This window comes from Carcharhinus amblyrhynchos, chromosome 18 (genome assembly GCF_965287045.1).
Source record: "Carcharhinus amblyrhynchos chromosome 18, sCarAmb.v2.hapA, whole genome shotgun sequence".
NCBI classification, from domain to species: Eukaryota; Metazoa; Chordata; class Chondrichthyes; order Carcharhiniformes; family Carcharhinidae; genus Carcharhinus; species Carcharhinus amblyrhynchos.
Genome location: NC_137341.1, coordinates 1,445,484 through 1,458,967, shown reverse-complemented (window position 1 = coordinate 1,458,967; position 13,484 = coordinate 1,445,484). Strand labels below are relative to the sequence as shown.

The 13,484-nt window shown below is 44.8% G+C and overlaps 2 protein-coding genes and 1 pseudogene across 2 annotated transcripts in view; 1 reads left to right on the top strand and 2 right to left on the bottom strand.

Annotated features, from left to right (window-relative positions):
• The window catches only part of LOC145354780 (uncharacterized), a 113,475-nt gene extending 100,969 nt beyond the window's left edge, over positions 1–12,506 (top strand). Inside the window, 1 exon segment of the mRNA XM_080206257.1 lies at positions 7,512–12,506. Coding sequence (XP_080062383.1) covers positions 7,512–8,685 — 1,174 coding nt within the window. The 3' untranslated portion in view covers positions 8,686–12,506.
• Positions 1–13,484, bottom strand: part of LOC145354757 (uncharacterized) — a 112,530-nt gene that overhangs the window by 78,131 nt on the left and 20,915 nt on the right. The window lies entirely within an intron of this gene.
• On the bottom strand, positions 864–1,623 carry LOC145354746 (uncharacterized; annotated as a pseudogene).

Sequence of the window (13,484 nt, the reverse complement as noted above, 5' to 3'; positions counted from 1 at the left end):
TGGCTCCACTTTCAAGGAGCTATGAACATGTACCCCTAGACCTCTTTGTTCTGTGACACTCCCCAGTGCCCTACCATTAACTGAGTAAGTCCTGCCCTGGTTCAATCTACCAAAATGCATCACCTCATATTAGTAAACTGTTTGATAAGGTTCCCCATGGTAGGCTCATGAAGAAAGTAAGGAGGTGTGGGATAGAAGGAAATTTGGCCAATTAGCTAAGTAACTGGCTGTCTCATAGAAGACAGAGGGTGGTGGTGGAAGGAAAATTTTCAGACTGGAGGCCAGTTACCAGCGGTGTACCACAGGGGTCAGTGCTGGGTCCTCTGCTATTTGTGATTTTTATCAATGACTTGGAAGAGGGGGCTGAAGGGTGGGTTAGCAAATTTGCTGATGACACCAAGATTGGTGGAGTAGTGGATGAGGTGGAGGGCTCTTGCAGTCTGCAAAGAGACATTGGTAGGATGCAGAGCTGGGCCGAAAAGTGGCAGATGGAGTTTAACCCTGATAAGTGTGAGGTGATTCATTTTGTTAAGACAAACTTGAATGTGGATTACAGGGTCAACGGCAGGGTTCTGAGGAACGTGGAGGAACAGAGAGATCTTGGGGTTCATATCCACAGATCTCTGAAGGTTGCCACTTCAGTGGATAGAGCCGTGAAGAAGGCTTATAGTGTGTTAGCGTTTATTAACAGGGGTTTGAGTTTAAGAGCTGTGAGGTTATGCTGCAACTATACCGGACATTGGTGAGACCACATTTGGAATATTGTGTTCAGTTCTGGTCACCTTACTATGAGAAGGATGTGGAAGCATTGGAGAGAGTGCAGAGGAGATTTACCAGGATGCTGCCTGGTTTGGAGGGTAGGTCTAATGAGGAAAGGTTGAGGGAGCTGGGGCTTTTCTCTTTAGAGCAGAGGAGAATGAGAGGCGACTTAATAGAGGTTTATAAGATGAGGGGGACAGACAGAGTAGATAGAGCTTCTCATCCTCTTCTGTGAATACCTCCCCACACACAGAGCAGATGAACAATCTCTCGCTGGTGTGAACTCGCTGGTGTTTCCACAGCATGTGTGACCTTCTAAAAGTCTTTGTGCAGTGAGAGCAGCTGAACGGTTTCTCCCCGGTGTGAATGCGCTGGTGGATCCTCAGACCCGCAGCACGTTTGAAGCTGCTCCCACAGTCAGAGCATTTAAAGGGTCTCTCATTGCTGTGAGTGACATTGTGTCTCAGAAGGTGGGTTGAGGCAGTGAATGCCATTCCACACACAGAGCAGGTAAACGGCCTTTCCCCAGTGTGAACTCTCAGGTGTATCCGCAGATGGTATGACCTTCTAAATCTCTTTGAACAATGAGAGCAGCTGAACGGTCTCTCCTCGGTGTGAATGCGCTGGTGGGACACCAGATCTCGACAGCTTTTAAAGCCATGTCTACAGTCAGAGCATTTAAAGGGTCTCTTCCTGGGTGTGTGTGACATTGTGGCTCACCAGGGTGGGTAACTGACTGAATCACTTCCCGCACACAGAGCAGGTGAACGGTCTCTCCCCGGTGTGAATGCGGTGATGTATTTCCAGCCAAGAGGGGTACCTGAATCCCTTCCCACAGTCGCCACATTTCCAGGGTTTCTCCATGCTGACTCTCCAGGTTAAACAATCAGTTAAATCTCACACAGAACCCGGGTACAGTCTCTCCCCGCTGTGAATGCTGTGATGTATTTTCAGGCTGTGTAACTGGTTAAAGCTCTTTCCACACACACTGCACTGGAACACTCTCACTCAGGGGGGGTGTGTGTCTCGGTGCTTTTCACACTGATGATTAAAATCTTCTGAAACAGACAGAACAGAGAAACGTTTCTCCTTTGAGATTCAAGGGTCGATATATTCAGTTCCCGATGAATTGAGTGACTCTGTCAGATGCTGACATGTGGGAGTTTGGTTCGAGATTTCTGTCTGTAAATCCTCACCTTCTGATATCCTGTAAAATGAGTTTGAAAAAGTCATCAGTGTCAGTACAGGATAGAAACTCAGAACAGACAATTCTAGTTTCTATGGAACATTCTTTCCTCTCTCATTCCCCAAAAGCTGTAAATCTCCATCCCACGCACTCTCCCTCCATTCTCACTCTGCTGTATCTAATATTCACCCTCCCAATTCTCCTGAAGGTGCTGATTGAGGCTGATTGACAGATCCATGCTCACTGCTTCCTGTCTTGGACACAGAGAGCTGAGAATCTCCATGCAGGCTGCCAGCCTAACAGAAATATGGTTGGATTCCTCAACTAAAAATGTTTTAAATGGATTGTTTCGGTGAGTGAAGATACAGGGAATTGTGATTGATGATCTTGAACTTGCTGCCTATGAGGGTGGTCACAGCATGGAAAGAGGCCCTTCAGCCCATTGTGTTTGTGCTGACCATCAAACACCTTTCTATTCCAATCCCATTTTCCACACTTGCTGCATAACCTTGTCTGCTATGGCATTTCATGGGCTCATGTAAAATCTTCATAAATATTGTGAAGGTTCCCACCTCTTTCAGGCAGTGAGTTCCAGATTCCCACTACCCTCTGGATAAAAAGGTTTTCCCTCACGTCTCCCATTAACCTCCTGCCCCTGGTTACTGACCACTCTTCTAAAGAGAAAAGTTCTTTCCTTTGCCCCCCTATTTGTGCCCCTCAGAATTTTATACACCACAATCTGGTCCCCTCCCCCCATACTCTGTTCCATAAAATAACAAAGGCAGTCTATCCAGTTTCTCTTGCTAGCTGAAACCCTCCAGTCCAGGCAGCATCCTGGGGAATCTCCTCTGCGCCTTCTCCAGTGCAAACACATCCTTCCTGTCATGTGGTGACTAGAACTGCACACAGTATTCCAGCTGTGGCTGAACCAGTGTTTTATACAGCTCATCATAACCTCTCTGTTCTTAAATTCAATGTCTCAGTTAATAATGGCAAATATCCCATGTGCCTTCTGAACCACCTTATGTACCTGTCCTGCTGTCTTCAGAAATCACTGGACATGCACACCAAGGTCCCTCTGATCCTCTGTACTTGCTACGATCTGACCATTCAATTCTGCATTCCCTTGCCTTGTTAATCCTCCTAAAGTGCATGACCTCAAAATTTTCAGGACTGAATTCCATTTGCCACTGTTTTGCCCATCTAACTAAAGTTTCAAAGTTTATTGATTAGTGACAAAAGTAAGCGAACATTATCACTGAAATGAAGGTATCCTGAAAATCCCCTAGTCGCCACATTCCGGCACCTGTTCAGGTACACCGGGAGAGAATTTAGCATGGCCAGTGCACCTAACCGGTACGTCTTTCATAGAAACACAGAAGCTAGAGGCAGGAGTAAACCTTCTGGCCATTTGAATCTTCCACCATTCATTTTTGATCACGGCCGATCATCAGAGATCCTGATCCTCCTCTATCCCTTGATCCCTTTTTAGCCCCAAAGCAATGTCTAACTTCTTCTTGAAGTCAGGCAAAGGTTTGGCTTTAACTACATTCAGTGGTGTGAATTCCACACCTTTAGGTGAAGAAATTTCTCCTCACTTCAGTTCTAAAAGGTTTACCCCTTATCCTGAAACTTATGACCCCTAGTTCTGGACTCCCCCCACCATTGGTAACATTCTTTCTGAATCTACCCTGTCAAACCCTGTTAGAATTTTATAAGTTTCTATGAGATCCCCTCTCACTTTTCTGAACTCCAGGGACTACAATCCTAAGTGACTTAGTCTCTCCTCATGATAGGAATCAGCCTGGTAAACCTTCGCTGTACTCCCTTTATACCAAGGGCACCGTTCCACAGATAAGAATACCAAAACTGTACACAATACTCCAAGCGTGGCCTCAGCAATGCCCTACGTAATTGCAGCAAAAAATCCCTATACTCAAATCTTCTCGCTATGAAGGCCAACATACCATTTACCTTCTTTACTGCCTGCTGTACCTGCGCGCTCACTTTCAGCGACTGATGCACAAGGACTCCAGTGTCTCACTGAGAATCCACCTCTCTCAATTTACACCCATTCAAGTAATAATCTGTCTTCCTATTATTCTACCAAAGTGGATAACCTCACATGCCGATACCCACACATTCAGCCCGCCCAAATCACACTGAACCATCTCTGCATCCTCCTCACAGCTTACCATCCCACCCAACTTTGTATCATTTGCAAATTTGGAGATGATACATTCAGTTCCCTCTTCCAAATCATTAATACATACTGTGAACAGTTGGGGTCTGAGCACAAATTCCTGCAGAACTTCACAAGTCACTGACTGCCAACCAGAAAAAGAACCGTTTACGTCAACTCTTTGCTTCCTGTCTGCCAACCAGCTTTCAATCCATCTCAGGACATTACCTGCAATCCCTTGTACTTTACATAGTAGTCTGTTATGTGAGATCTTTTCAAAAGCCTTCTAAGAGTCTAAATAAACCACATCTACTGGTTCTCTTCAGTCAACTTTACTAGTTGCAACCTCAATAAAATCCAATAGATTTGTCAAACATGATTTTCCTTTTGTAAATCCATGCTGACTTTGTCTAATTATACCACTGCCTTCCAAATGCTCAGTTATGAAATCCTTGATAAGAATCGAGCAACTTCCCCAGCTCTGATTTTAGGCTCATTGGTCCTGTTTCTTCTCTACCTCCCTCTTTGAATAGCGGGCTTACATAAGCTACCCTCCAATCTGTAGGAATTATTCCAGAGACTATGGGAGAAACCAGAGCGTCCAGAGGAATCCCATACAGACATGAGGAGAATGTGCAGAGTGACCCAAGCCAGGAATCACACCTGGGTCCCTGGCGCTGTGAGGCAGCAGTGTCACTGTGCCACCCCATCAATTTCATCCTGTAATGTAAGGCATTGCTCTTTGGTATTTACCACATCAACAATTTTTGTGTCATCTGCAAACTTCCTGATCACATCTCCTACATTCAGATCCAGATCATTAACGTACATTACAAACAAAAAGGGACCTTGCATCAGTCTCTGCAAAACACCGTTTTGGCCAGAGCTCTCCATTCACCTGATGAAGAGGGAAACCTCGAAAGGTTTACTATCAAATAAATTGGTTGGGCTTAAACCTGGTGTTGTCAGACTTCTTACTGTGTTCACTCCAGTCCAACACCAGCATCTCCACATCAAACACCGTTGGACACAGGCATCCAGTCAAAAAAACAAACTATGTCCATTACCCTTTGTTCTTGCCATTAAACCAATTTTAGATCCTGTTTGGCAAATTGCCCTGGATCCCATGGGCCTCCCATGTGAGACTTTGTCAAAAGTCTCATTGAAGTCCATATAGACTACATCAACTGTACTAGCCTCACCTATACACCAGGTCACTGCCTCGAAAATTCAATCAAGCTTGTAAGACCCTTTGCCAAAACCATGCTGACTATCCTTGATTAATCATTACTTCCCCAAGTGGAGATTAATTCTATCCCTCAGATTTTTTTTCCAATAGTTTCCCCACCGCTGAAGTTAGACTCAGTGGCCTGTAATTTGCTGTTTTTTCCCTGCTTCTCTTTATGACTAATGAACTACATCAGCTGCCCTCCAGTCCTCTGGAACCCCTCCTGTGATGTGGAGATACCGACATTTGACTGGGGTAAGCACTTCTTACTGTGCTTAACCCCAGTCCAATGCCGGCATCTCCACATCACTTCTTACCCCTCCTGTGGTCAGAGAAGATTTGAAAATGATTGTCAGAGTCACTGCAATCTCCTCCCTGGCCTCCTACAGCAGCCTGGGATCCATCCCATCAGGAGCTGGGGATTTATACAGTTTTGGACCCGTTAATATCTCCTCTCTCTCAATGTTAAATTGTTGAGGTGAATCACAAAGTACCTCCCAGGTTTCTATACCGACATCATCCTCCCCCCACAGTGAACACAGACACAAAGTATTCATTTAAAACCTCACCAATGTCTCCCAGCTCCACACACAAATGACCAGACTGATCCCTAATGGACCCAGTTCTTTCCCTGGTCACCTCCTTCCCTCCAGATACTGACAGACACCTTCCACTGTCCGCACTGATGATGATGGGGAGATGCCGGCGTTGGGCTGGGGTAAACACAGTAAGAAATCAGACAACAAGCCTGAGTTTACTGTCCGATAAGTCGGTGGGGTTTTAGCCTGCTGTTGTGACTGTCCGCACGGCGCAGGAAGTTTTAGTCTGAACCTCATTGGCCAACTTCCGGTCCTCCCACAATTCCCATTGTTCATCACCCCGTGGGGGGGGGCTTTAAGCACATGCGCAGCTTGCCCTCTCCCTTGGACATGCGCAGTCCCGGGCCCGGGGGGAGACAGAGAGAGAGAGAGAGAGAGAGGCTTCTCGCTCTGGGCGGAGCCGCCAGCCGGTTGCCCTGGAAACCTTGGCTGCAGGAAGGGGGGAATTGACGGGCGGGGGGGCGGGGCACCTGTGGCCGAGCGCCGGGCCTGCGCACTGGAACCCGGAGACGTCACCGCGGAGCAGGGGTGATTCCGATTGGCTGATTTCGCGGCGCTCGGTTGTGGCGTCACAACGCGGAAGTGGTCAATGAGCTTCAGGTTAAACCTTCCTCCTCTGAGCAACATCTGGGAGGGAATCAGTGTCTCCCCCTTTCCATTTCTATTCTCATTCTGGGGGGAAACTGGGGACTTGCAGCAACTGAATCCAGTCGGTATGTCCCACACATTGTTAATCCAGTCATAGAGACAGAGATCTGTCTGGCAGCCTGCATGGAGATTCTCAACTCTCTGTGTCCAGGACAGGAAGCAGTGATCATGGATCTGTCAATCAGCCTCAATCAGCACCTTCAGGAGAATTGGGAGGGTGAATATTAGATCCAGCAGAGTGAGAATGGAGGGAGAGTGTGTGGGATGGAGATTTACAGGAATAACAGAGGAAAGAATGTTTTATAGAAGGTAAAATGATCTGTTCTGAATATATTCTGTACTGACGGTGATGTCTGTTGTAAATTTATTTTACAGGTTATCAGGAGGTGAGGATTTATAGTCAAAAATCCCAAGCCAAAATGTCATGTCAAGATCTGACAGTCATTCAATTTGTAGGGATCTGAATATTATCAATCTTTGGAGGCAGACAGGACAGAGAAATATTTTTCTTCTACATTCAAAGATTTAACATGAGTGTGATTGAAAAAGCGCTGAGACACACACAGACCTGAGTGAGGATGTTTGCAGTGCAGTGTGTGTGGAAAGAGCCTTAACTAGTTACATAGGCTAAAAAAAATTGCAGCATTCACAGTGGGAAGACACTTTCCCCGTGTTGTGTGTGTGTGGACAAGGCTTCAACTGATCATCAAACCTGGAGAATCACAAGGACGCCCGCAGCATGGAGAAACGATGGAAATGCGGGGACTGTGAAAAAGGATTCCGGTTCCCATCTGAGCTGGAAGTTCATCGACGCTGCCACACTGGAGAACGTCCATTCACCTGCTCTGTCTGTGGGAAGGGATACATTCAATTATCCAGTTTGCTGAGTCACAATCTCACTCACTCGAGTGAGAGACCCTTTAAATGTTTTGACTGTGGGAGCGGCTTCAAGACCTCTGGAGAACTGGTGTCGCACCAACGCATTCACACCGAGGAGAGACCATTCAGCTGCTCTCACTGCACAAAGAGATTTAGAAGGTCGTCCAACCTGCAGGTACACCAGAGAGTTCACACCGGGGAGAGACCGTTCACCTGCTGTGTGTGTGGGAAAGGATTCACTGCCTCATCCAGCCTGATCAAGCACAAAGGCACTCACAGCAGTGAGAGACCCTTTAAGTGCACTGATTGTGGGAATGGTTTCAAAAATGCTGCAGATCTGATGGACCACCAGAGCACTCACACTGAGGAGAGACCATTCAGATGCTTGCACTGCACAAAGAGATTTAGAAGATCATCCACATTGCGGAGACACCAACAAGTTCACACCGGGGAGAGACCATTCACCTGCTCTGTGTGTGGGAAGGGATTCACCCGGTTATCCAGCCTGCTGAGTCACAATCTCACGCATAAGGAGAAACCATTTAAATGCTGTGACTGTGGGCATGGCTTCAAAAGCTCTGGAGAGCTGGTGTCCCACCGACGCACTCACACTGAGGAGAGACTGTTCAGCTGCTCCCACTGCTCAAAGAAATTTAAAAAGGCATCCAACCTGCAGGTACACCAGCGAATTCACACTGGGGAAAGGCCATTTAGCTGCTCTGTGTGTGGGAAGGGATTCACTCATTCATCCAGCCTGGTGGTACACCAGCGCGTTCACACTGGGGAGAGACCGTTCACCTGCTCTGTGTGTGGGAAGGGATACATTCAGTTTTCCAACCTGCTGAGTCACAATCTGACCCATACCAATGAGAGACCCTTTGAATGCTCTGACTGTGGAAGTGGCTTCAAAACCTCTGGAGAGCTGGTGTCCCACCAACGCATTCATTCTGAGGAGAGACCGTTCAGCTGCTCTCACTGCACAAAGCAATTTAAAAGGTTATCCAACCTGCGGGTACACCAGCGAGTTCACACAGGGGAGAAACCATTCACCTGCTCTGTGTGTGGAAAGGGATTCACTCAGTCCTCTGCCCTAGTAAGGCACCAACGAGTTCACACTGGGGCAAGACCATTCACCTGCTCCGAGTGTGGGAAGGGATTCACTCGGTCATCCCACCTGCAGAGACACCAGCGAGTTCACAAGTGATGACAGATTCTGCTGTTAGTCACATCCAGGATTGAACCATGTTCATTCTGACAGTGGGTGAAGTGGGAGGGTCGGAGGGTTTCTTTCTGCTGGACTGGCCGGTCTCACAACTTTGCCTCCAGTGGGCTGATGCTCTTTGAGCCTGGGAGAGCACATTTCCACTGAAATAATCCACAAAAGCTGATGAAGGACATTTATTTGATCCTGGATAGTAAGTAGTGTTTTTCCCACCACTCCAGGTAGATCGAAAATAAATACAGAAAGAACTGGAAAAACGCAGCAGGTCTGGCAGCATCTGTGGAGAGAGAAACAGAGTTAATGTTTCACGTCCAATGTAATTCGACTTCAGAACTAAAGAGAGGGAGAATGTGATGGGTTTGATGCTGGTGAGAGAGGGGAGGGTCAGGTAGAACAAGTCAGGGATTGGTTAGAGGGCAGGTGAGATTAAATGACAAAAATGTCCTGGAACAAAAGGGAAAGGTAACGGTTGTAAAGAAACAAAGCAACTTTGTCACTAGATTACTTTAATTTGATCCCCAATTACTTGTCCCACTCTGTTATTATCAGGAATACAAAAGAACTGTTCCATACAATCCCTTTATTTGATTCTATACAATCTTGTATTCACACAGTTTCAAATGTTGAGGGTAATCAGAGCTCGAAGATCTCTCTTGCCCGTACATTTATCTTCATCGCACATTCTTTACATACACAGCAATTAAACTTTTACATTTTACAGCAAATAAAACTCGGTCTTTCACTATAACTATTGATTCATTAACTATAACTCGATTAAGGCTCACCATTTATTCAATCTTATCTTACTGACTGGTAGCTAGTTATTACAGTAATCCTTAATTAATACATTAATATAAGATTCACTGGTTCAGAAATACAGTGTGAAAAACAATAGCTTTCTTTGACTAATCTTGATCATATTGAGTAATCAGCGTTATTCCTGAGCCAGACTTTGCTAGAACACAGTGTCCTTTGGCTTATCAGAGCTATTGAAGAATTTTTTCATTTCAGTAACTTCTGCTTCCTCAGCAGTGAGTAGAGGCATTTAGCTTTATACAGTATTTATCCCCGCAATAAAAATCTCGTCACATTAGATCTTAACATGGCTTACTTGTTTTTTGCAACTGTGAATACAAATGTGATCATTTTCATTTCTGAGATACCGCTACAGTTTCCTACATCATGACAGTGACCACACTTCAAAAGAACTTAGCTGTAAAACACTTTCCAAGATCTTGTGGTCATGTAAGAAGCTGTAGAATTTGGATTTCTTTTTAGAAATAGTTCCCAATGTGGATATATCACATTCAGTCCACTCACGGAGATCATTAGTAAAGACTGAGTCTTAATTTTGAGTAACAACCATGATTTTCACTCCATTTCCAAATCTCCCATGAAAATCCAAACACAATATATCGTGAAATGATTTGTTTTAAAACAGAACGAGTTGTTGTGATTTGGAATTCACTGCCTGAAAAAGACGCAGGAAGAAAATTAAACTGTATCTTTCAAAAGGGAGCTGGACAGATTCAAAATGAACAATGGGATTCCTGGGAGAGCTTGTTCAAGGGGATATCATGGGTACAATGGGTGGAATGGCCTGCGTTGCTGCTGTGAGACTCATTTGCATTTGAAGAAAGTGGTAAATACCTGGAACCCACTTCCTACGAGGGGGAGAAAAAAACAGCTGATGGAACATTTCCAAAAAGAATTTGGATGGGCATTTGAAGGAAGTAAACCGACAGGAATTCAGGGATAGAACAGGGCTATGGTTTATTCTACAGAGAGCCGTCAAGATCTGAATGGCACCATCCCCAATCTTAATTCCTGACTGATCTAAAGAGAGTGTCACCTGATGGATCGCCATAAAGCAAATGAAGGCAGCAGCAAAGGCTGATGGTTAAAAGAGCTAACTCTGTATCAGGCTGGCAGGCAGAAGGGTTCTTCAGTGTAGAATGGGCACAGGTGCTGATTGGATGGTGCCTCTCGCTCTGCCTCGAGTAGACATTGAGTGAACACAGACCCCTGTGTGTTGTTGCTCCTGAGGGAAATGCCACCCCCTGAGAGAGGCACGACTCCCTCAGCCACTGTAACTACAAGACAGTGATTGATTACTTGTAGAAAGAAAGAAAAGGGCTACTATAAAATTGCCAAACTCTGCTAGGGTTTTTGTTTAGTCAACTTAGATGTAGAATTCACTTTATCAATGGGGAGCAAATTTGTTAGTAACTGTAATGAGGTGTTTAAATATTTTGTAGTTTAAAAGTACATGTCATACCTTTAATTAGTCCACACATATAAATATATCATTTATACATTTTTAGAAATTAAACAAATAAACTTAGAAGCTCAGTTAGAGTCCCCTTTGTTACCAAATCCACGTTAAATACATTCCTTTAAAGCACCAACTGTTTGAATCACAAGACCATAAAGGAGATTTAATCACCTCACCATAGACCTTCATCAGAAAGAACTGATACAAGAGTGAGTTTAAATGAAGCTGTCTTCACAGTTTCTGATCAAAACAGAGTCAGAAAGAGAGTAATGTCGCAGCTAACGAGAGAGTTATGTTAGGGGACTTAGTGGGAACTGACCAGAATTAATGGTAACAGAATGATACCCCTTCAAACTGTCAGTAGTGATAAAAAGCTTAGTCATTGAATTGATAAGCAACGTATACCTGTGTTTCATTATGTTGGCAATAAACAAGATTTGTCAGGGCGATAACTGGAAAATTTCCTGAAGGCAAGATGAGTTAACCACATCCCTTAGAGATTCTGTTAACTTCACCGACAAGGCCATTAGGTATTAATGTCTTTTGTAGGCCCACTTTATCAATTAAAGGATGCCCATGTAAGGCTGTTTCAGTGAAGATGCTTTGTGAGGCTACTATCAAAAATAGGGAGATGATGTCTGACTGAGAGAGGACAGGCTTAGGGATGATGTATTGGGGTATCCCACGAGGTATCGTGATCTCATAGATGAGGATAGTTCAGTATTTTCATACTATTGGATCAATATGTAAAGTATATCATTTATAACACTTTAGATTGTGTCCAGCTGACCGTGAGCTTCAGAATTGGATAAACCAGGATGATTTTCTTTGTCTGGTGGAGTGTCTGGCCCATAAAGTCAAGACCCTTGTCCCCTTTCTAGCAAGTAAATAAAGACAATCTGTCGGTTAAATATCCTGTGTTAATGTGCGTTTGTGTTAAAGTCAAAATTGGAAGTCGAGATTTTGACATAGTGCCTAACGTAAAAGTTTATTTATTAGTCACAAGTAAAGCTTATATTAACACTGCAATGAAGTTACTGTGAAATGTTTGCTGTCCTGTGACTATGTGACTGGAAGACAGTGAAACCCCCCCATCAGAAGAAGACAAAGGGGTTTTGCCAGTGTTGATCTGCAGGAACACAAAGAAAGATCCCCCGAGCCCAGAACTCAGGGATATTGGAACAAAAGCCCATCGGCAGGAAGCCTGATCAACTCGCCTCACCTTGCAATGAGATTTATTTCAGTTCAAGCCGTGAGTTTTGTGCTTTGTTTCATCAGTATTTTAGCAAGTGTTGAGTAAAGAGGCAGTTCAAGTGTTTATTGAGTGTTTGAAGATCATCCGCTTTCCAGCAAGTTAAGGAAAGAATGGTTCCTGTTCATTGAGTGTTTTTCTTTAACATTAATAAAGATGCAGTTATACAAAATATTCTGTGTCAGCGTTTTGTTGTCCCCCATGTTGGTTGATACCCTAGTCTGAGGGTCAACAGGAGAAATTTCAGCTGCTCCAGTCTCTCCAACTCACTGAAATCTCTCATCCCCAGAGCCATTCTCGTAAATCTCCGCACCCCCTCTGAGAACATCACATCTTTCTGAAAGTCTGGAGCCCTTAAATAGGGTTCCATTCCAGAGGGATAGGATTGAAAAGCAGGGAGGTTGTGTCCAACTTGTTTGGAACCAGGTTCAGACTGCACTGGGAGCACCGTCAACATTTGTGATCTCCGTTTAGAAAAAGGAAATCGAGGCCCTGGAGAAGGAGAAACAAAGATTCACGAGAATAATCCCAGAACTGAGAGCATTTCACCCTCAGGAAAGGCTGGGGCTGCTTTTCTCTGGAAAAGAGAAGACTGAAGGGTGAGCTGAGGATATCTTTAAGATTATGAAGGGGGTTCAATAATCCAATAGGGATTTCAGGAGAAACCTCTTTACCCAGCGAGTGGTGAGAATGTGGAACTCACTCCCACAGCGAGTGGTTGAGGTGAACAGCGTGAATACATTGAAGGGAAAGTTAGATACCTACACGAGGGAGAAAGGAACAGAAGGATTTGCTGATGGGGGGAGATGAAGAGGGGTGGGGGGAGGCTCATGTGGAGCATAAATACTGACACAGACCAATTGAGCCGACTGGTCTGGCCCTGTGCTGGAGACTCGATGGAACAGAGACGAATGTATTTATTTTCGATCTACCCGTAGTGTTTAATATCCAGGATAAAATAAATATCCTTCATCAGCTTTTGTGGATCATTTCAGTGGAAATGTGCTCTCCCAGGCTCAAAGAGCATCAGCCCACTGGAAGCAAATGCGACTGGCCAGAATATACCCATTGTAAAGAACCTCGGTTAGGCCACAGCTGGAACACTATGAACAGTTTTGGGTCTTTACCTTAGGGAAGATATTATTGCCAAAGAGGTTTGCAACAAAGGTTCACCTGTCCTGTCTTCCTGTCCTGTGAAAAGAGATTGGGGAGACTGAGATGTATTCTCTAGAGTTGTGAATAATGAGAAGTGAT